Raw genomic sequence first — 24,000 nt, forward strand, 5'->3', positions numbered from 1 at the left:
TGACCACACTCTGCGGTCCTAAACAGCTCAGAGAATTTTGCACAAGTTCATTACAAATGGGAAACGGAAGAAGCTGAAAGGAACATTGTTCCCATTGTTTGTTTGAAGCAGCAAATGTTGATGCCAAGATGAAAACCCTGGTTTATTTGGAGTATTTTAACAATTCAAAATAACCAAGTTCTTCATTCGGTCTAATCATTAGTCCGTGAGATAAACATGACCAGACGACTGGTAAATCAATGCACTGAACTGGAATGGTGTCATTTTAAGAACATGCTTGTTGTTTAATTTTGAACTTACCGACAGGAGGACTTTCCATAGCCGTTCCTGGTGAAATCCGAGGATACCAATTAGCACATCAAAGACATGGACGGTTACCATGGAAACAGTTATTTGAGCCAAGCATCAAACTTGCCAAAGAAGGATTCCCCATTAGTTGGGCTCTTGCAGATGCCATAGAGGAACGTAAGGAAGACATTGAGAAAGACCAGTCTTTGTGGTAAGATATAACAATGTGACTGTCAGCTGACAACTGCATATTGGGTGTTGGAGGTAATTGTAAATCCAGGCTGCTCATTGAAATTGTCTGTCTGATGAATATTTTGGAATGTAATTCAGAAGATCATTTTATATCAGCTTACACTGAATGAGTATACGTGCCATTCAGCCTCACCAATCCATGCTAGTGGCTGTACTTAAGTTGAGCCTACTCCTATCCTTCCTAATTTAAATATCAACAGAACCCTACATTGCATTCTCCAACATACTCTGATTGATCCACCACATAGAGGCACTCAGACAATTTGTCTCAAGCACTCTCAGTAAGAGCAGGTTCCACATTCTCACCATTCTCTCTAAGTACTGTTCTCACCGTATTCCTTTAATTTATTACACGGTAACTTGTCAAAGTTCTTTTGGAAATGTACATAAATTGTATCTACTGAATTCCCCTTGTCTACTCTCACTATAACCCCTTTCAAAGAATTCAATGAGGTTGGGACTGCAAAATTTTCACTTTTGAAACCTTTTGAAATATTGACACTTCATTATTGTATTTTCTGATAATAAGCATTTTTTTGTTTTGTCCTTTAGTAAGGATGACATTATTTTTCTTACTGCCATTGTTATTTGGTCTATATTTCCCTGAAGATGCACGATTTGCTTTTTTACATATCGCTCCAACACTAGTTACCAGCCAATCTTTAGGCACTGCATCTATTTGGAATGAATTATGAAAAATGTATAAAAATGCCCATCTAATGCTTTTTATTAGATTTTTTTACAATGCACAGATTCCAGACCAAGCATGGAATTTTTCACTGCCTTGAGTTGTGTGGGCAAGAGTGAGATTGTTGGGAAAATACAGAGAGAATGGAAAGATCAGATTCCCAACATAGAGAAAAATTATTTTGATATTCCCCTTAAGGTTTAAGTGGTATGCTCTGATTCTTACAAATGAATGGTAACTAACTTATCTCTGTGCATAATAGCTAATCTCACCTCATTTCTATGCAGATTCCAATTTTCCCCTCCTTTGAAAATGCGACGATGCTAGTTCCCGAAATGAAAGTCAAGATGGTTACCTGGCAGCACTACTTGGCACTTCTCTGGGTCTACGTCCGGCTCCACCGTCACCACCATTTCCCTGCATGGTCCATGGGCACAGTCTCTTACATCCTTCCTACACACAAGTGGGCATCACCAAACCACCAATCTCATCACATCACCAGGGCAGGGCCCTTTATGACTTGCATGCCTCTGCCAGATCACCTTGGTCGCAGGGACACCCATACATCTCGTGCATTCTGTCAAGTGATTCAGATGGCTTTGAGTACTCACTCTCACAGCTTCGAAGAGTGTGTGAAATGAACCCTGCTTCTAGTTTAACTTTAGAACAGTGTTGTTGAGGCTGTTACAAAGTCAGAACCCACAAACAGAGGGAGTGGGGAAATAATGCACTGTTTGATGAAGGGAAAACTTAATTCTCAATCTCTTTACAGACAAGTGGTGAGAATATGGAGAGAGATTTATTTGAAACTTGCAGTGTGTCTACAGTACTAAGGGTTAATTTGATCACTTTGTTACTAATGGCTATCTGTAATATACAATCGCCAGCTTGTCATGGCTATATTTTAAAATGCAGAATTCAAGGTAGTGACTAGAATAATTTTTAAATTATATTTACAACAATTTGATAATGCTTCTTGATTAGTAACTAAACACTGCCATTAGTTGGTGAGTATTTTTGAAATTTTGATTCCTCCTGCTTATATCTTCTCTTGGTCTCCTCCCTGCCCATTTCTACATTGCTTCTGAACCCTCTGCAATGCACTCTCAACTTTTCTATACTGTGATACCCACAACTATACACAATACTCCAGCTGATGTCTAACAAGTGTCTTGTACAAGTTCAGCATCACCTCATTGCCCTTGTGCTTTATAACCCATACTGTGTGCTTTATTAACTACTGTTTTCAAGAATTCTACCACATTCGATGATCTGTTCGCATACATACCCATGTCCCTCTGCCCCTGCAGAGTTGTGCTTTCTATTTTATATTGTCTTTCAGTGTTCTTCCTGCCAAAGCACATCACCTGCACACTTCTCTGCATTGACCCTCGTCTGCCACCGATGTACCCACTCCACCAACTTGTCAATGTCCTTTAAGAGTTCCATGCTGTCCGATTATAATTCTTTCAATGTTGTGTCATCTGAAAACTTGGCAGTTGTCCCATGCTCACCAACATCCAGATCATTCATGTATATATCATGAAAAGCAAGGGTCCCAATTCCGACCCCCGTGATCTTCGCTACAAATCCGTCCTCAAAATATCCATTGGCCATTATTCTGTTTTCCATCACTCTGCCAATTTTACATCCACATTGCTTCTGTCCCTTTTATACCATGACTAATAATTTTCCACAAGGCTGTTGTGGCACTGTAATAAACTTCTCAAAATCTATGTATTCCATTTCAACAGCATCACCCTCATCAGGTTTTTCTGTTACCACTTCAAAAAAACAACCCAGCCAATTAGTTAAACATAATTTCCCCTTTAGAAAGCTTTGCTGACTCCTCCTACCCAACCAACCTATCTCCATGTGACTTCTAATTCTATCCTGAATAATTGCTTCTAGAAGTTTCCCCACCAGCAAAGTTAAATTAGCTCAACTGTAATTGCTGGGATTATCCTTGCCAGCTTTCTTGAACAAGATTGTTATGTTTGCAATTCTCCAATTTTTTGGAACCTACTCAGAGTCCAGGGAAGACTGAAAAATTATGGCCAGTACTCCCTCAATTTCTACTCTCCCTTTCATCAAAATACTTGGATGCAGCTCATTCAGTCCCAGTTTCTTGTAAACGTTTAGTACTAACAATTTATCCAAGGCTTCATCCTTATCAATTTTGACCCCTTCAAAGTTTTCATCTCTGTCACATTGGCCTGGGCAGTATTCTTCTCCTTTGTAAAAACAGATGCAAAGTATTCAGTTAACACCTCAGCCTGACCCCTGTCTTCATGTTTAAATCCCCTTTTTGGTCTCTATCCCTTTTCTAACCACTCTCTTATATTTGTATGCCTATAGAAGACTTTGGGATCTCCCTTTATGTTAACTGCTGGTCTTTTCTCATAGTTCCTCTTTGTTTCACACATTTACCTTTTCACCTTCCCTGTAAACCTTTTGATATTCCTGTTGAATTTCAATTATATTTCCTGCCTAGCACTTTGCACTTTTTCTTTCTAATGTTAATATCTACCTCCTTTGTTTGTTTGTCCTACCTTTTCCATTGGAGGGAATATACCTCATCTACAGCCAGACCATCTGCTCTTTGGAGATGGCCCATTATTCAGTTACTGTTTTTACCACCAACATCTTATTCCAATGAATCCTGCTCAGCACTGTACCTGCCTATTAAATTCAATTCTCTGTTAATTGATTTTTCTTACTTCGGATTGTTGCATGTCATTCTCCAACACCATTCTAAACTTTATCAGAGATAGTAGGAACTGTCAATGCTGGAGAATCTGAGATAACAAGGTGTAGAGCTGGAAGAACACAGCAGGCCAAGCAGTATCAGAGGAGCAGGAAAGCTGATGTTTCGGGTCTGGACCCTTCTTCAGAAATTCTAAACTTTATGATGCAATGATCACTGTCTCCTAAAAGTTCCTCCACTAACACTTGATCCACATGGCCCACATCATTTCCAAGGACCAGGTCCACAGTGCAACCTTCCTTGTTTAATTTAGATAAATGTAAGGCGTTGCATCTTGGTAAGGCAAATCAGGGCAGGACTTATACACTTAATGGTAGGATCCTGGGGAGTTTTGCCAAGCAAAGGGACCTTGGAGCGTGGGAACATAGTTCCTTGAAGGTGGAATTGTAGGTAGACAGGAGCGTGAAGAAGGCATTTGGTACACTTGCCTTTATTGGTCAATGCACTGAGTATATGAGTTGGAATGTCATGTTGCAGCTGTAGAGGACATTGGTTAGGCCACTTTTGGAATACTGTATTCAATTCTCCTCTCCCTGATATAGGAACGATGTTGTTAAACTTGAAAGGGTGTGGAAAAGATTTACAAGGCTGTTGCTGGGATTGGAGGGTTTGAGCTATAGGAAGAGACTGAATAGGCTGGGGCTATTTTCTCTGGAGCATCAGGGGCTGAGGAGTGACCTTATCAAGGTTTATTAAATCATGAGGGGCATGGATCGAGTGAATAGTCAAGAACTTTTTTCCCAGGGTAAGGAAGTCCAAAACTAGAGGGGCATAGGTTTCAGGTGACAGGGCAAAATATAAAAGGGATCTAAGGGACAACATTTTCATGCAGAGGGTAGTGCATGTATGGAATGAGCTGCCAGAAGAAGTAGTGGAGGCTGGTACAATTACAACATTTAAAAGGCATCTGGATGGGTATATGAATAGGAAGGGCTTAGAGGGATATGGGCCAATTGCTGGCAAATGGGACTAGATTAATTTAGGATATCTGGCTGGCATTAATGAGTTGGACCGAAATTGGACCCTTGCTATTGCCCCAGGCAGTACAGAAATTAGTCGGTGGCAATTCCCCACATTGTTATGACACAAAGCCAAATCAAATCAGCCTCCCTATCCCTGTATTCACAACACAGTGAAATCAAAATACTCAATGATGTTCAAAATCCACCCAAATGTTTCTAACCAGACTTTATGAATAACCAGTGCCAGACTTTGTGAATAACTGATACAAGACATCAGGCTTATAACTTAAACAAAAGATTTACCAATTTATCAATAACACATTAACTTTTAGGAGACAGTGATCATTGCATCATAAGGTTTAGAATAGTGTTGGAGAATGACATGCAACACTCCAAAGTAAGAGAAGTCAATTTACAGAGAATTGAATTTAATAGGCAGGTACAGTGCTGTGCAGGATTGATTGGAATAAGATGTTGGTGGTAAAAACCGAAGGGTCTGTTTCCGTGTTATACAACTCCATGACTAGATATACACTGCTGTACGAAACTTTCCCGAACACAATCTAAGAACACTTTCCCTCACTACCACTTGCACTAACCAGTATCCCAGTCTGTATTTGAATAATTAAAGTCTCCATTAGAATGCTGTGATTTTGGCATTTCTTTTTAATTTCCTTGCAGATTTGTCCTCTACATCCTTTCCACTAGTTGGTGGTCTATAAACTACACTGGGCAATGTAATTATATTCTTTTTATCTCTTGAATTGACTCCATCCTTAAATCTTCTGAGACATCCTCTTTCTCCAGCACTGCAATACTCTTCTTAACTAATCCTGCCGTCTCTCCTTCTTTCCATACTTTTCCATCTTTCCAGAACAACATATGCTAGGGATATTTAACACCCAGTCTGCCCTTCCTTGAGCCAGGTCTCGTTATTACCACAACATCATAATTCCACATTGCAATCTGCATCTGTAACTCCCCAAATTTATTTACTATAGTGCATGCACTCTCATACACTAAAAGGGAAGGCAAGAGAGGAGTTCTGAATGGGGTGGCAAACGCAAAAAGGCAAAGCAAAACAAAAGAACAAAGTACTCTGAGGTGCATCCAGTTCCAATGTATGAGATGGGTGCTTGCCATTGTATGTAAAGCAGCCTCGCAGCAGCATTACAATGAAAAATGTTGACGTGCACTAAAGGGTAGCAATATAGGAAACTGCATCATAAGTGAGTCAAAAGTGTGCCGTGATGATGCGGTGAAGCTGATACATGTCCAATTCCAACCTTCTTGGATGAGGAGGTGTGATGGAAGTGGTCAGTACCCATGGAGGATGTCCAGAGAATGATAGGCACTGTTGGTCAAGATGGAGCTATTGTGAGTGAATTGGAGCACCAGCTATCTGCTCTGACTTAGGTTAGAACCCTCACTGACCTTTCATTATTTTTTATTTTTGTCATTTTTGGTTTGGAGCTGTGAACTGTTGAGAGTTAGAGTTGAAGGTGACTGTTAGACTGCGAGCAGAAGCTTCTTTCTAAGAAAAACAGAGGAAAACAAAAAAACTAATATTTATCTATGGGACTAGGACTGGAAGTTGATTTTTGTCAAAAGTGCTTTATAGACATTTCGAGTCCAGAGAGGTCTTATGTTTAAACATCTGCCATCTTGTTTTTGAATATTAACAGGAGCCTCATAGGATGTCTATCAACCTAACAAAGAGAAACCAAAGTTTGTGCCTGTGAGGTCTGATTGCTCCCTAGTTGTTCTCTCAATATCAACTTACTGAAATTTTGGACAATAGAATCTCAATGGAGAATTAAATGAATATTCCTCTGTGTACTGGAAGCTATTTGCTTGCATCAGAGTCTTCAGAAACCAAGCAAGATACAATTCGCTGTGCCTGTGATGTTATGTGTTTGAGCATCATTGAGTATTTTGATTTCACTGTGTTGTGAATACAGGGATAGGGAGGCTGATTTGATTTAATAACAATGTGGGGATTTGTCACTGTCTAGTTTCTGCACTGCCTGGGGCAATAGCAAATTGCACAAAAAATGGCTGTCTTGATTTTCACATCATCATTAATACTTTGGGTAGAAAATCTGATTTTTCTTTCTCAACATCAACAATCTCATTCTTCCAATCTTGCTCTATTTTCTAACTGGACTCATCATTGCTCATGTCATTCAGGGGCTGGAAATATTTTCCCCAGTTAGTCCGCATACACGTCTGGAAGAGAAGCAGTATTTGGTTCCTTTTTATTATGATGTGAAACAAGCACATTATCAAGATCACAGTTATAATAGGGCTAATTGTCTGTCTCTCAACAGTGAAATATTTTGCAATTCCAATGGCAAAATACTCCAGGAAAATGAAATTATCAAATTTCCAAGATTAGCTGCAACTTATCAGATTCTGGCAGATGAAGGAGCTGATGCATTTTACAACGGATCTCTCTCCCAACAGATAGTGACTGATATCAGGAATGCAGGTGGGGAAGGCTCTTTAAATTTGTTGATTGAATTTGAACATCATTGGGGAGGGCATATTTATTGTCCAAATCTGATCAGCCAGCTTCTTGAACTATAACCATTGTTATATTAATAGTGATATTGAGGAGGTGCTGGCCTAGTGGTATTATTGCTGGCCTGTTAATCCAGAGACCCAGATAATGTTCTGGGGATCTGGGTTCAAACCCTGCCATGGCAGATGGTGGAATTTGAAGTCAATAAATATCTGGAACTAAGAGTCAAATGATGACCATAAATCTATTGCTGATTGTTGAAAAACCCATCTGGTTCACTAATGCCCTTTAGGGAAGGAAACTGCCATCCTTACCTGGTTTGGCCTACATGTGACTCCAGACCCACTGTAATGTGGTTGACTTGTAACCACCCTCTGGGCAATTAGGGATGGTCAATGAATACCATCGCAGCCAGGGGATAAAAAAATTAGCTAAGGTATACCAGCATTTTGACACTGCAGCCATTAAGGCAAGCTGATATATTTCCAAGTCAAGACTGTGCTTGACCAGGAGGGGGAGATTTCAGATAACGGTGTTCCTGTGTGCCTGCTCCTCTTGTTCTTAAACATGGTGGAGTCTTGGATTTCACATTAATTGTCAATAAAGCCTTGGCGAGTTGTTGTATTGCGTCTTGGAGATGGTACTTACAGTGCGTGTTGTGCTAGTGGTGGAGGGGAGTGCTAATCCTGCTGCTTTCTTTGTCCTGAATAGTGCTGAATTTCTTGAGTGTTGTTAGAGCTGTACTCATTGAGGCAAGTATTCCATGCCACTCTTGATGGATGGATTTTAGTGTGGACGTTGGGATGATTGGCTTCCAATGACGATAAACACTTTTTCTTTTTGGAATAGGTCCAATTAGTGAAGGGCGGCACGGTGGCTCAGTGGTTATCACTGCTGCCTCACAGCGCCAGAGACCTGGGTTTGATTCCACCCTCAGGCGACTGTCTGTGTGGAATTTGCACAATCTCCCCGTGCCTGTGTGGGTTTCCTCTGGATGCTCCGGTTTCCTCCCATAGTCCAAAGATATGCAGGTTAGGTGGACTGGCCATGCTAAGTTGCCCGTAGTGTTCAGGGGTGTGTAGATTAGGTGGGTTATAGGGGGATGGGTCTGGGTCAGATGCTCCAAGGGTTGGTGTGGACTTGTTGGGCTGAAGGGCCTGTTTCCACACTGTAGGGATTCTAGGATTCTAGTGAAGGGTTATCTGATCCCCATTAACTTCACTTGTACTCAGGCTCTTTAATGTGGTTCGCGACTGGAAGGTGTTGTGTTTGTCGCGAACTGAGCGCAGGTGCTCTACAAAACACTCTCTGAGCCTCTGCTTGCTCTCACCAATGTAGAGGAAGCCACATCGGGAACAGCGGATACAATAGACCACATTAGCGGATGTGCAGGTGAACATCTGTTTGATGTGGAAGGTCTTCTTGGTGCCTGGGATGGAGGTGAGGGGGGAGGTGTAGGGGCAGGTGTAGCACTTCCTGCGGTTGTAGGGAAAGGTGCCGGGGGTGGTGGGACTAGTGGAAAGTGTGGAGCGGACGAGGGAGTCACGGAGAGAGCGGTCCCTACGGATGGCAGATAGGGTTGGGGAGGGAAATATATCTTTGGTTGTGGGGTCGGATTGCAGGTAGTGGAAGTGGCGGAGAATGATACGTTGAATCTGGAGGTTAGTGGATGTCTTGGTTCCAGAATGGAAGCACATCACTGTCTCCATGGAGCAGGTTGCGGTTGCTGTGAACAGCCAGTTCCAGTAGAACACTCAGTACCTGCTAGATAGGTGCAGCAACCTTCACTCCATCACTTTAGTCATTGGTGCATTCTACCACTGGATAGACAGGAGGGTCTGGGAGGCCTTGATCTTCCTCCAGGTGCATCATCCACTCAAGGGTTAGTGAGGTGCCATTTAGAGGGAGGAGGAGCAGCATACAGGCACCTAGGGATTTTACTCATGTGGTGGGCAGGTACACCACCTCCCCTCTGCTAGGGACTCATGGGCCTCAGATCAGGCTGGAGCCCTGGGCTACCAGAGGAAGGCTACTAAAGTCATCTGTTGCATGATGGTGAAGCAGTCAGCAGGCTGCCCTGAACTCATCATGGGCTGTCGAGATGGCACTAAGGCACAGCAGTAGAGTGTTCCTGGGACCCTGCTCCAAATCCTACCACAGCAGATGGTAGAATTTTAATTCAATAAAAATCTGGAATTAAGTGTGCAGTGATGACCATTATTAATTATCAGAAAAACCCATCTGGCCCACTAATGTCCTTTTAAGGAAGGAAATCTGCCATTTTAACCTGGTCTGGCCTACTTGTGACTCCAGACCCATAGCAATGTTGCTGACTCTTAACTGTCCTCTGGGCAAGTTGGGATGGGCAACAAATGCTGGCCTATCCACCTCTGCCGACATCCAATGAATAAAAAAGTGCATTTAAGTCATTCTGAGTGCAGAGGTGTTAACTTTCTGTACAGCTCAACGCTTGAAGTAAATACAGCACTTTACATGAAATTCCTGTGCATTATTTCAATCTGTTAAGACTTCTGACTGGTCCTGTTTTCCATGTAGATAACCCTGAGGAGGGTGATACTCTCGATACACACACAAACAACATGTGCAGCCATCCTCTGGGAGGAACAACACCCACTGAAAAGTGAAATGTTAAGCTACACAGTTTGGCTTTGGCAGCCATTCAGTATAGTTCGGCCACACTACTTCTCAGTGATAGATGGATGCTCCCTACAAATGCAGCGTTTAAGTTTTATATAAACATGGTATTTCCACCATTTACATCATATTCTTTCTGCCAAAGTACATTCACCCACATTATATTCCATCTGCCAAATTTTTGTCCCCTCCCCTAACCTGTCTAAATCACTCTGTGGATTCACTATTTGCCTTCCCGCCTATTTTTGTGTCATCTACACACTTGATAGCAAACTTTAATTCCCTCAGCCAAGGTATTATATTGTGAATAAGCAATTATCCAGTAATTACAGTTTGTGTGCTGAAAATGTTCCTTTCATCCTTACTCTCTGTCATCTATTAGTCAGCCAATTCTCTGGCCTTAGAATCATAGAATCCCTACAGTGCAGCTAGAGGCTATTCAGCCCATCTGAAGATTACTCCCAATGCATAAACTATCTTCGTAACTACTTCCTGTAGTATCCCAAGACCTGATAGATTCGTTCTATTAGGCCTTGCGGAGTTACTGATCTTTAGCCCCATTAGTTTCCTTCCTAATTTTCTAGTGATAGATATTGTTTTGAATGATATTATGTTTAGAATGCTATTAGTGTCTTCATTCATGAAGACTGATGCAAAAAAAACTATTCAACCCCTCCGTTATTTCCTGATTCCCATTATTATTTCTCCAGTCTCATTCTCTAAGGGACCTATATTTCACTTTGACATTTCTGTTCCTTATATATTTAAGGAAATGCTTACTGTACATTTTTGTGCATTTGCTAGTTTACCCTCATTTTATTTTCTGCCCCTTTATTATTTTCAAGGTTGTTTCTTGTTGGTTTATCAAACTTTCCCAATCTTCTGATTTGCCAACTAATCCTCGTCACATTGGATAATTTTTCTTTCAATTTGATACTGTCTTTAACTTGATTGGTCAACCATGATCAATTTCATCCTTTTCCTAGAATTCTTCTCCCTCACTGGAATATATCTTTGTTGTGAATTATGAACTATTTTCTTAAACATCTGACGTTGTTCCTCAAACGTCTCACCTACTAAACTCCTTTCCTGGTCCACTCCAGCTAACTCTGTCATCATTCTTTTGTAACTACCTTTCATTTAAGTTCAGCACGGTTGTTTCCAACCTGTATTTCTCGCTGTCAAACTGAATCCTATACATGCTATGGTCACTTTTTCCTAGGCAATCTTTTACTCTGTGATCATTTATTAAACTTGCCTCACTACACATGACCTGATCTAAAATAATCTGATCCCTGTTTGGATCCACAACATATTGATCTAGGAAACTGCCCCAAATATACACTATGAATTTTTCCTCATGGGTCCCTCGGCCAGTTTGATTTTCCCAATCAAAGTGAAGATTAAAGTCTCCATGATTCATTTCCTATCTTTTTAACATGCTCTGATAATTTCTAGGCTTGTTCTCCATCCTGCGCTACACCTACTGTTGAGGGACCCTGTAGTTTCAACAGGATGGCACCTCATTTTTGGTTTGCCTAATGCTGCTTCTGGCATACCCTCCTGCACTTTGCAGTGAACCAGGATTGATTCCCTGGCTTGATAGTAATGGCAGAGTGAGGATGATGCCAGGCCATGAGATCAGAATAACAGTTTAATATCCCACAACTCTCACAACTGATTATGCTACACCTCTTCGCATAACATTCTGTGCTGTCCAACAGCAAGATATTCAACTTGCAGTTGCTCAGCACATTTAAAATTAGTATTAGCATTTCTTCTGGAATACACCCTTTCCATTAACAGGAGTCCTGGTACAATAATCCAGTATTTCTGCTATTGCCACAATCTGTACTGTTCAATTATTAGGTACATCACAGAATTAGCCTAATTTATCTTTGCACAGAAACAACAATGATAACTAATCCTTGTTATTAAGAGGCTACGTATGAGGAAAACCACGATATATCAAATTCTATAATCTGGAGATGTCCTAATTAAGATATGAAATAGTATGGACAATATAAACAGACTACTGTTTCATGGTAATTTGGAACATACATGAAGGGAGTCCAAGCCAAAACCAGTGGTAAATAATCAAAACATATTTGGAAAAAGCTCATCATTTGGAAAGAAAACAACGTTGGAAAAACCTGCCAAATATCTTTGTGATAAAAGCGTTAGAGATGTTCAAAATGTGGTTTGATATTAAGGCAAATAATTTGTGATGCTAGAGCAATTGGAATCATGGGCTAAGTGGCCTTTTCTCATCTTGAATTTTTCTCTAATTTTGATGAGTACCATTGGTTTGAATTGAGACATGTTATCTCTTAATAATTCTCAGCTGGAAACTAAAGTTTGAGGTTTTGAGTGAGAAATCTGACTAGTTGCCACCAGAGGATTTCTACCACCTAGAAAGACACCAGCAACAAATGAAAAGGAACACTATCACCACCAAATTTCACTCCAATTGCACATCATTTCATATTTGACATATTCCTGAATGGCTTGATTAAAACGCTGCATTGGGAATGGGAATTTGCTGCTGTTATAGCGATTGGCCAAATCTTTTGGTTGGAGACCAGATGTACATCTGAAGATGCGAGTTGGAACCCTATGAAGTCCTGAAACCAGAAACTAAGTGTGAATTACCTTGGAAACTCAAATCTCTGATCTATGTGTTCCAAATGCACCGACCCCTCTGTGAATACTTTCAATTCTGTATTAGAGCTGGACAATTGGACCATTTCCACAGTATTTACTGATTAGTTACCTGGAAGATGTTGGATAGATTAAAACCTTTTGTCTACTTGGATAACTCCACACTGGAAACCACTCCCATCATGTCCTTGAGTCTCCACCACCACCTGACTATCCACATTGCCTGACTAGCCACGTTACCCGACCAGCCCCTTACCCAACTCAATTATCCCACACAATCTAACTGTAAACCTGCAGAATAATCTCCTGATGACTTGGCTAATCCCTACACCAACCTCACTCCAATTACCCAACTAGTCCAGCCACCAGACCTGATCCAGTGACCAATACAACTTCTCAACTACCCCCAACTTGATCCAACTATCCCATAACCACAAGGCTAATCCCCAACAAGATCTGACTACCTCCTAATGACTCGAATAGCCCCTGTCCACCCAACACTCTGATCTGATAGGCAATTCAGCCAACACCTACCATCTCACTGAACTACCCCTCAACATGTCACGCACCTATACATTCACCCACTTTCTAACTCAACTGTTATAGGGAGGATATTATTAAGCTAGAGAGGGTTCAGAAGAGATTTACCAGAATGTTGTGAGGTATGGAAGGTTTGGGTTGCAAAGAAAGGCTGGACAGAGCATAGAACATAGAATTTTTTTCACCAGAGCATAGGAGGTAGAGAGGCGACCTTATAGAAGTTTATAAAATTACGAAGGGTACAGATGGGGTTAATAGGCGTCTTTTCCCTCCAGGGCATATTTTTAAGGTGAGAGGAGAGTGATTTAAGAAATACATAAAGGGTGATTTTTTTTGCACAGAGGGTGGTTCGTGTGTGGAAAGAACTTCCAAAGGAAGTGGTGGATGTAATCACAGTTATAACATTTAGAAGAAATTAGATAAGTACATGAATAAGAAATGTTTGGAGGGATATGGGCCAGGAGCAGGCTGGTAGGATTAGTTTAGTTTGGGATTATATTTGGCATGGACTTGTTGGACCGAGGGTCTGTTTCCGTGCTGTATGACTATTCTATCCACACATCCACCACCACTCACCCACCTATCTGCTCATCCACCCTACTCTCCTATACATACTTAATGCACCAATCCACTCCTCTATTCACTAACATTCAAAGATTGGACCTTTAAACTCAGCAGACAGCAGCTGAAGATCTAAAGAAGTAATGATGTAAAGTGTGTTAAGTGACCTGCCTTCTCCTGATTGTACTTCCCTCCAACAGAGTACCCTGAGTGACACTGGTAATAGCTAAGACCGGCAGACCCTGAAAGGAACATGCAATAGGGTAGTGTCAAATCAGGGAAATCTTCAAGCTCATTATTGCTGCTGCTCAAAATATCCAGGCTTGTGAGCTCAATTCCACTCTGCTGTGTGGTTGAAATATATTTGGCATTATTATGTTAAATTTCTTTTTCTCCTCTCCAGGTGGAATTATAACTCTTGAGGACCTGAGAGATTACAGAGCTCAATTATCTGAAGATGTGGTAAACATGTCAATTGGTGATTACACATTGTTTGTGCCCAGTGCTCCTTCCAGTGGACTTGTGCTCACATTAATACTGAACATCCTAAAGGGTGAGATATCAGAGCAGTGACACTTGGTCAGTGATGTCAGAAACAACAATAGAATGTTTGAGGAGAAAACTACCCATCATCCAAATTCTTTCAACAATCCATAAGACCATAAGACATAGGAAAAGAAATAGGCCATTCAGCCCATTGAGTCCACTCCACCATTCAATGAGACCATGGCTGATCTGATCATTCTCAAGTCCAGTTTCATGCCTATTTCCCACAACTCTTGATTTCCTTTCTAATTACAAATCTATCTCAGCCCTGAACATAGCCACCAACCCAGCCTCTACATTAAAGAATTCCACAGATTCACTACCCTCAGAGAATAAATTCCTCCTCAGCTCTGTTTTAAATGATGACCCCTTATTCTGAGATTCTGGTCCTAGACTCTCCCACAAGGGGAAACAACCCTTCTGCATTGTTCCTTTCAAGTCCCCTAAGAATCTTGTATGTTTCAATAAGGTCACCTCTCAGTCTTCTAAACTCCAAAGAGTACAGGCCCAACCTACTCAGCCTTCTCCCAGGAGGCAGTCTTTCAATAAACAGGATCAGCCTAGTGAACCTTCAATGTTTTAACAAAGATCTGTTGCTCAGGTTGTGGTTGGAGTTGACGGTTGATTCACCGAGCTGACTGGTTTTCATGCAAACATTTCGTCTCCCTTATAGGTGACACTGTCAGTGCTGTTTAGCCTCCGTTGAAGCGCTGTTGTTCTATCTTGCTCTGAATTTATATAGTCAGGTCTGTCATGGTGGGCTGTCTTGTTTCCAGTTTTGTACCGTAGTGGTATGTAGATAGGGTCTATTTCAACATGTTTGTTAATTGCATCGGTGGTTGAAAACGAGGCCTCCAGGAATTCTTGTGCTTGTCTTTGTTTTGCTTGTCCTAGTGCTGTAACTTTGTCCCAGTTAAATTCTGTGTCGGAGTGTACTGAAACGAGGGAGAGTTGGTCGTACCATTTTTGCCGCGAGTTGGTGTTCATGTATTCTGGTGGCGAGCTTCCTGCCTGTCTGTCCTATGCATTGCTTCTCGCAGTTGCTGCAGCGTATTTTATATATCACATTTGTCTTGCTCATTGTGGGTATGGGGTCTTTCATCTTTGAGAGTAACTGGTGAAGTGTAGCTGTTGGTTTGTGTGAGATGGACCCCAACTACAAACCACTATGGTAGAAAACCAGAAACAAGACTGTCCGCCATGACAGACTGGAACATAGAGATTCAGAGCGGGACAGAACAACAGCAGTCAATAGAGGCTACACAGCACTGATGATGTCACCCAGAAGGGAGATGAAATGTTTGCATGAAAACCAGTCAGCTCAACAAACCAACCAACAACTCTAGTGAACGTTCTCTACACTACCTGTATGCTAGTAAATCTTTCCTTAGATAAAGAGACCAAGCCTGTTCACAGTACTCCAGCTGCAGTCTAATGAGTGACTTTTATAGTTTTAGCAAGAATTTCTTATTTTTATTGTTATATTTCATTCCCTTTGAAATAATAGCAAATGGTCCATATGCTTCCCCTTTTACTTGCTTATCTTGTATGCTGGTTTTATATGATTTATGCATGACGGTTCTATTACATCCACTATTTCCCCTTTGTCTAAATTGCTTGTTACCACTTCAAGAATTCCAGTAAATTTGTCAGGCATGCTATTCCTTTGCGATTCTACTTGTTCATATGAAGTATTTCTAAATGCACTGCTACTATATTCAGTATAGTAGGCTCAAATATTTTCCCAATAGCAAACATTAATGCAACTGGGCTATAGTTACTTGTATTTTTGTCTCCTTCCCCTTTTCAAATAAAGGCAGCTGGCAGTTTTCCAATCCTATGGGACTTTTTCAGATCTAAGGAACCTTGGAAGATTCACTACCAATGAATATGTAGCTATGTCTTCCAGTATACTACGATACATCCTATCAGGTTAAAGTGAAAGTAAATCCAAAGTGAAAGTCAAGAAGAAAGTAAAAGTTTGCTGGTATTATAGAATCCACTGCAGAAAATTGTTTACCTAATGCTCTTGGATATGTTCAGCTGAAGGTTGCTGTTATTGCATTTATGTTATGTTCACACGTCCAACAGAGAATACACAGAAAGAGCAATCAAACAATATGCTCAAATCTTTCAATGTGCTGCACTCCTGCCCCACTTCCAACTACAATTTATATATTTAAATGTAAATGTACATAATTTCCCAGCATGCAATATGACAAACCAGACATCAACATTAATTGAAAAGTCTGACATCTCTGGTAACCCATAAATTGCAACCTAACTTTGAATAGTTTATATAGTTTTGACACTTGTTCTTTTTGGCATAGACTCTCAACATTTCTTCACTCGCTATAGGTATCAAACAAAACAAGGTGCTCTTTTCCTTCCAACTCAAAGGAGTTATCACATACTTACTCTCCCATATTGTTCTTTCTAATCCACCCAGTCGTGTACTTAATGTTTCCAAGTGTGCCTCAGACCGGCAAAATGTCAACTACACATTATCATTTACCTGGATTTCTGTCTTGTGATGCCTAATTTTATCATTTGGTTCTTTTTCAAAGGTAACTTGTGGTCTCTTCATACTTCCTCAATAATAGTCATATTCTTACTAATTTCTAACTTTAAATGCACTTTAATCTTTCTTCTTCCCTTCCTGGAGACTTTGGGGTGAATCTTATCAGGGTCTGAGCGACATAGGTTATGGCAAGATTTGTGGCAGGATTGGACAAGAAATCTGGCGAGGCTCATCTCGATGTTGACAAGCAGCAAGGTGAATTTCTCATGAAGCAGTACCAATTCAAAGAAAATTATTGCCTGTTAAATGCCTTGTTGAAGGCACAACTCGCCTCATTATCATTTCTATCTTACCAAATTCACCAAACAAACTTGACATCGAGAAAATTTGTCATCGGAAACCAGAGGGTACTCGATGAATTCAGCCCGCACTTCCTCAGAAAAACCAGGGTCCAAATGGACCAGCTGCATGCACCCCTCATTCACAGACCTAGGTGTCCAAGATCTGCTAACCCTTCATGACTGGCATAGCATCTGTCCCATATGCTGGCAGTGCGCTCTGGAAACTCGATCTTGCATTGCAAGGTGCACTGCCATCTAGCATTGAAATTCTAATGCGAGGAGTCTCTGTGTAGGGGGGAGGGACACCAAACTCACAGATTGCACCAGGCTCCATCTCAGGGCTATAAATCACTGAGATGGCAAGAACTGCAGATGCTGGAGTCAGAGATAATAAAGTGTGGAGCTGGAAGAACACAGCAGGCCAGGCAGCATCAGAGGAACAGGAAAGCTGAAGAAGGGTCCCGATCCAAAATGTCAACTTTCCTGCTCCTCTGATTGTTGCCTGGCCTGCTGTGTTCCTCCGGCTCCACACTGCGTTATCTCCATCTCAGGGCTGTTTGCTTGCACTTTTAGCACTCACTCACTTAGCATGTCCCTGCATGCTTGTAGCACCCATGCCTTGCCTTGCCATGCCAATGAGTGTACTCACAAGATGAATCAGTTTGCCTTGCCGCTCAGCAGTCCTCAATCAAGAAGAGTGTCTTATCTTGCCTTATCTCACACTGCATCACGTGCTAGCAGCTTCATGGTAGCATACCACACGGCACGCTGCAGCAGGGAGCTGCCAGGTCTCCAAAGTTTCAGGGAGTCGTCCTCACCAAAATCCATTGAGGCACCCATCAGTCAGGGGGTTTGGATACAGTGAGTCAACCAGTCCAGGGATTGACAATGGTCAGGCAACCCCTTGGGGTGATCTTGGTCAGGGGTCTGTGCCTCCGGGAATGAGTCAATTCAATTTGAAGGCGGCACGCTGGCTCAGTGGTTAGCACTGCTGCCTCACAGCACCAGGAACCCTGGTTCGATTCCACCCTCAGGTGACTGTCTGGGTGGAGTTTGCACATTCTCCCCGTGTCTGCATGGGTTTCCTCTAGGTGCTCCGGTTTCCTCCCACAGTCCAAAGATGTGCAGATTAGTTGGAGTGGCCATGCTAACTTCCCCGTAGTGTTCAGGAATGTGTAGATTTAGGTGGGTAATAGGGGGATGGGTCTGGGTGGGATGCTCTGAGGGTCGGTGAGACTTGTTGGGCCGAAGGGTCTGCTTGCACACTGTAGGGATTCTATGATCTATAAGCCCCATGGTCGATTCTGGAGGAGATGGTTAAGGGCCAGTGTGGATTGGGCGATATACAGCCAACAGCGAGGAGTCTGGGCACTTCTTCTTTGGGGCAGATTACCAGTGGAGCTGATTGGCCCTGGAGGTTTGAACAGCTGAGCTGGTGGTGCCAAGCAGGTCTTCTTGCCAGTTGGATGTGGAAGGGTCAGGAAGGGTGGGGAGGGGGTTTCTTGTAGTGCAAAGCAGGTTCTCTGTCTCCCTGTCGCCATGCTTTCAGTCCTGAGGACTAATGGCTGGATGATGAACTGCAGCGATAGGTCTCTGACGGCACCGGACCCATCTCTCCGCGGTAGCTGCCAACTTCTCCACCGGACGATCACATGATTCGCTGCATTGCTCCAACCTCTGAGGGCCATTCGTCCCTCACCCCTGCCTGCTGCTCCTGTCCCCCCCTGTGCAGTCTTTAATTTGAGAATGCCATCTGCAACAGTTTGACTTGGTAACTGCTTTCTTTGACAGAATGCAACTGTTAGTGCCACCTCATTCTCAGCTGTGCCATAATGACCTGGTGGCTTAGTGGTTAGCACTGCTGCCTCACAGTGCCAGTGACCCAGGTTCAATTCTACCCTCAGGCAACTGTATGTGTGGAGTTTGCATGTTCTCCCATTTCTGTGTGGGTTCCCTCCAGGTGCTCCAGTTTCTTCCCACAGTCCAAAGATGTGCGGGCTAGGTGGATTGGCCATGTTAAATTGCTGAGATGTGCAGATTAGGTAGATGAGCCATAGGAAATGCAGGGTTACAGGGATTGGGTGGGATGGTCTTCAGAGGGCCACTATGCACTTGACAGGCCAAATGGCCTGCTTTCACACTGTCAGGATTCAATGGCATAATATGCATCCAGAATCACATTAATTTCAGCATATTCCACAGTACTGTTGTGTTCCAGACAATGCTGGCTTGATACTGGAGACAGTTAAGAGTAAAGACTAAATTTGAGACCTTTTGATTTCTGTGGTTTAGTTTTTGTTTTGCTGAATAGTTTCACAAGAGTATTTGACTTCTGTATGGCAATAAAACTTGCATTATCAGAACCAATCAATTTCATAGTTAATAGATGTGACAAGTCTATTACTTCCAGGTTTCTTTGCTGATCCAGAAGTCAAGTTAGCAACACCTATTTACAGAACATCTTACAGCTTTGTGTATTGAATTTCATTGACATAGTCCAGCCCACCTCTAAACTTTGTCTCCATACTAATGCAGTTCCTTCAATGTTTTCTCAGATTTGACTGTTTCTCAACTGAAATTTGGTTGCATTTCATTTTGTCTGAATCCAAATGCTGATGCAACTTAAGAATACAAAAGGTTCCATACAGAATAATTCTACTCAGCATATTTCCACCAGTCTGTTGCTCCCTCCTATCCAGGGAATTCCTGTTTCACATCCATGTTTTTTCAGATCAATATTCCTGAATTTGAGTTCCCACCTCTTTTATGGAAAGCATTCTGACTGTGTGCCTTTTAAGAAATTTTCAAACGCACATGTGACTGGAATAGTTCTTGATCATCAATTCTGATAGATCAATCTTTGGATTTTCACTCTGATTCTCTTTCTGTGGAGGCACTTATTTACATCCCAGTGGGAATAAGCTTGTCTGGGTCCACAATGGCTTTGCATACTTCATAATATGGGTCAATTAGCTTCATGAAATCAGCTTTTTCGTGGAACATGAGCATCATTTTCCTGGAGTTCTGTACATTATGTCAAGGTTCTATCCTGATCAAATTGATACTGTATTTGACATGGAAGACCAGATAGGTTCTCAACCTTTTGAAACACCCTTAAACAAATTATTGAAAGAGGAAATTGTCTAAATTGATTGATAATTGATTCTACTAGTTTGTCAGCATTGATGTAAAACTAGTTGTTCTGTTTTTCATAGATAACACAGTGTTGGGGTGGAGGAACACAGCAGGCCAGGCAGCATTAGAGGAGCAGAAAAGTTGACCTTTTGGGTCAGGACCCTTCTTCAGAAATGCCCATTTGTCACTGTTGTGAAGGTTATCCTTCCCAGAGCTGCCTTCTAACTAAAAACCAAAACTTTAACCCACCATTAGCAATCTGACTTTTGATTTCCCACCTAATTAAGATCCCTTTCCTGCTTTTCTCCCCAGTCCAGGTTAGTTTAGAATCATAAAATTGATAGAGTGCAGAAGGAGCCATTTGACCCATTGTGTTTACACTGGCTCTTCAAAAGAGCACCATTACCCAGTGGCAATCTCATGGTTTTTCTCCATACCCCTGCACATTATTTCTATCTAAATAATCATCTAATTCCCTCTTCACTGTCTCAATATTTAATGTTTTAACGAAGATCTGTCGCTCGGGTTGTGGTTGGAGTTGACGGTTGATTCACCGAGCTGACTGGTTTTCACGCAAACATTTCGTCTCCCTTCTAGGTGACATTGTCAGTGCTGTGTAGCCTCCGCTGAGGCGCTGTTGTTCTGTCCCGCTCTGAATTTATATAGTCCGGTCTGTCATGGTGGGCTGTCTTGTTTCCAGTTTTGTACCATAGTGGTATGTAGATAGGGTCTATTTCAACATGTTTGTTTATTGCATCAATGGTTGAAAACGAGGCCTCCAGGAATTCTTGTGCTTGTCTTTGTCTTGCTTGTCCTAGTACTGTAACTTTGTCCCAGTTAAATTGATGTCCTTCTGTGTCGGAGTGTATTGAAACGAGGGAGAGTTGGTCGTGCCACTTTGCTGCGAGTTGATGTTCATGTATCCTGTTGGTGAGTTTCCTACCCATCTGTCCTATGTAGTGTTTCTCGCAGTTGCTGCATGGTATTTTATGTATCACATTTGTCTTGCTCATTGCCTCAAGATTCCATCAAGATGACGTGTGGTTTTGACATCAAGGAGTTTTCTGCTGCCAATGATTAATTTTTCACCACCGTTCATGTGTAGGTTTGCGATTGTTTAGCGCTATCTATAATCTTTTGCTTTCACGATTTATCACATATGAGTCATATCTTTTGGCTTTATCAGGTCAGCACTTCTTCTCTATCTGACATGTTCTCCTATATTTTTCATTGAACTAAAGTTGATCCTCTGACTAGGAATTGATAATTAATTACTTCTGTCTGGGTCTGAAATCATATATGGGACTTCTTTGCAGGATGTTAGAACTATCTACAGCAATGATTAATACTCATGTTTATCTGTTGGATCCAACAATTTATACAAAATTATGATGTAGGATTTACAACACAGAAACAGGCCATTCTGCCCAATGCATCCCTGTTGGCCCTTCTTCCAATTATCTTCAGGATCTTCTATTCATTTCACCCACATAAACTTAGCTAACTTCTCCTTAAACGCATCTGCGCTATTCATACCAACCACACTTTCAATAACAATGTCAAGATACTAACCACTCTCTCAAGAATGAAATTTATCTTAAATACCATAGCTTTAATTCTGTGAAGACATTACGAGCGAGGTGGACAATGGGGACCCAGTGGATGTGGTGTACCTAGACTTCCAAAAGGCCTTTGACAAGGTGCCGCACAAGAGGCTACTGCATAAGATAAGGATGCATGGCATTAAGGGTAAAGTATTAGCATGGATAGAGGATTGGTTGACTAACAGGAAGCAAAGAGTGGGGATAAATGAGTGCTATTCTAACTGGCAGTCAGTGACTAGTGGTGTGCCTCAGGGATCAGTGTTGGGACCGCAATTATTTACAATTTATACAGATGATTTGGAGCTGGGGACCACGTGTAGGGTGTCAAAGTTTGCAGATGACACTAAGATGAGTGGCAGAGCAAAGTGTGCAGAGGACTGTGAAACTTTGCAGAGGAACATAGATACATTGAGTGAGTGGGCAAAGGTCTGGCAGATGGAATACAATGTATATAAATGTGAAGTCATGCATTTTGATAGGAGTAATAGTAAAAAGGATTATTACTTGAATGGTAAAAAGTTGCAGCATGCTGCTATGCAGAGGGACCTGGGTGTCCTTGTGCATGAATCACAGAAGGTAGGTCTGCAGGTACAACAAGTAATTAGGAAGGCAAATGGAATTTTGTCCTTCATTGCTAAAGGGATTGAAATTAAAAGCAGAGAGGTTATGTTGCAGCTGTACAAGGTGCTGGTGAGGCCACACCTGGAGCACTGTGTGCAGTTTTGGTCTCCTTACTTGAGAAAGAATGTACTGGCACTGGAGGGGGTGCAAAGGAGGTTCACTAGGTTGATTCCGGAGTTGAGGGGGTTGGCTTATGAGGAGAGACTGAGTAGATTGGGATTATATTCATTGGAATTCAGAAGATTGAGGGGGGATCTTATAGAAACATATAAAATTATGAAGGGAATAAATAAGATAGAAGTAGAGAGGATGTTTCCACTGGCAGGTGAAGCTAGGACAAGAGGGCATAGCCTCAAGATTAGAGGGAGCAGATTTAGGACTGAACTGAGAAGGAATTTCTTCACCCAGAGGGTTGTTAATCTATGGAATTCCTTGCCCAGTGAAGTAGTTGACGCTACTTCAGTAAACATTTTTAAAGATAAGGTAGATTTTTTTTGAACAATAAAGGAATTAAGGGATACGGTGAGAATGCGGGTAAGTGGATCTGAGTCCACGAAAGGATCAGCCATGATCTTATTGAATGGCGGAGCAGGCTCGAAGGGCCAGACGGCCTACTCCTGCTCCTAGTTCTTATGTTGTTATGTTCTTAATTGTGACTTTAATGAGATCATTTGATTCCCAAGTTTTGTCTCAGCTTCCTTTTTATTTACAGGTTATAGTTTTACTTCAGATAGCGTTTCCTCCCCAGAACAGAGGGCGTTGACATATCATCGAATAGTTGAAGCCTTTAAATTTGCATATGCAAAGAGAAGCATGATGGGAGATCCATTGTTTGTCAACATGACTGAGGTAAACTATCAATCTAATGTTGTTCAGTTAATTGAAATGTCTTCACCTTGTACAGTCACACTGCATGCTGAATGAATTGTCATAGAGTCATACAGCTCGGAAACTGACCCTTCAGTCCAACCAGTCCACACCGACCATAATCCCAAACCAAACTAATCCCACCTCCCTGTGCCTGGCCCATATCCCTCCAAGCATTTCTTATTCATGTAACTATCCAAATGTCTTTTAAACATTGTACCTGCACCCACATCCACCATTTCCTCTGGAAGTTCATTCCATACACAAACTAATCTCTGTGTAAAAAAAAGTTGCCCCTCATGTTTTTTTTTAAAATCTTTCCCCTCTCACTTTAAAATTATTGCCCCTAGTCTTGAAATCCCCTACCCTAGAGAAATGATACCTGCCATTCACCTTATCTATACCCCTCATGATTTTATAAACCTCTTGTCAATAGTTCTTGTTCCACCTTGAATGTCCATGAGTGT

At 41.7% G+C, this 24,000-nt stretch overlaps 1 protein-coding gene across 1 annotated transcript; it reads left to right on the top strand.

Moving 5' to 3' along the window:
- Nucleotides 1–46: 46 nt before the first annotated feature.
- Nucleotides 47–23,515, top strand: LOC109934662 (glutathione hydrolase 1 proenzyme-like; the record flags this gene model as incomplete). The annotated part of the gene is made up of 5 exons (XM_048593457.1): nucleotides 47–83; nucleotides 305–499; nucleotides 7,288–7,448; nucleotides 14,302–14,451; nucleotides 23,379–23,515. Coding segments are annotated over 5 exons (680 nt in total), but the record flags the coding sequence as incomplete, so codon positions are not given.
- Between the last annotated feature and the right edge of the window lie 485 nt (nucleotides 23,516–24,000).

The sequence above is a fragment of the Rhincodon typus genome, unplaced genomic scaffold (genome assembly GCF_021869965.1).
Source record: "Rhincodon typus isolate 14 unplaced genomic scaffold, sRhiTyp1.1 hic_rhity00002899, whole genome shotgun sequence".
NCBI lineage: Eukaryota > Metazoa > Chordata > Chondrichthyes > Orectolobiformes > Rhincodontidae > Rhincodon > Rhincodon typus.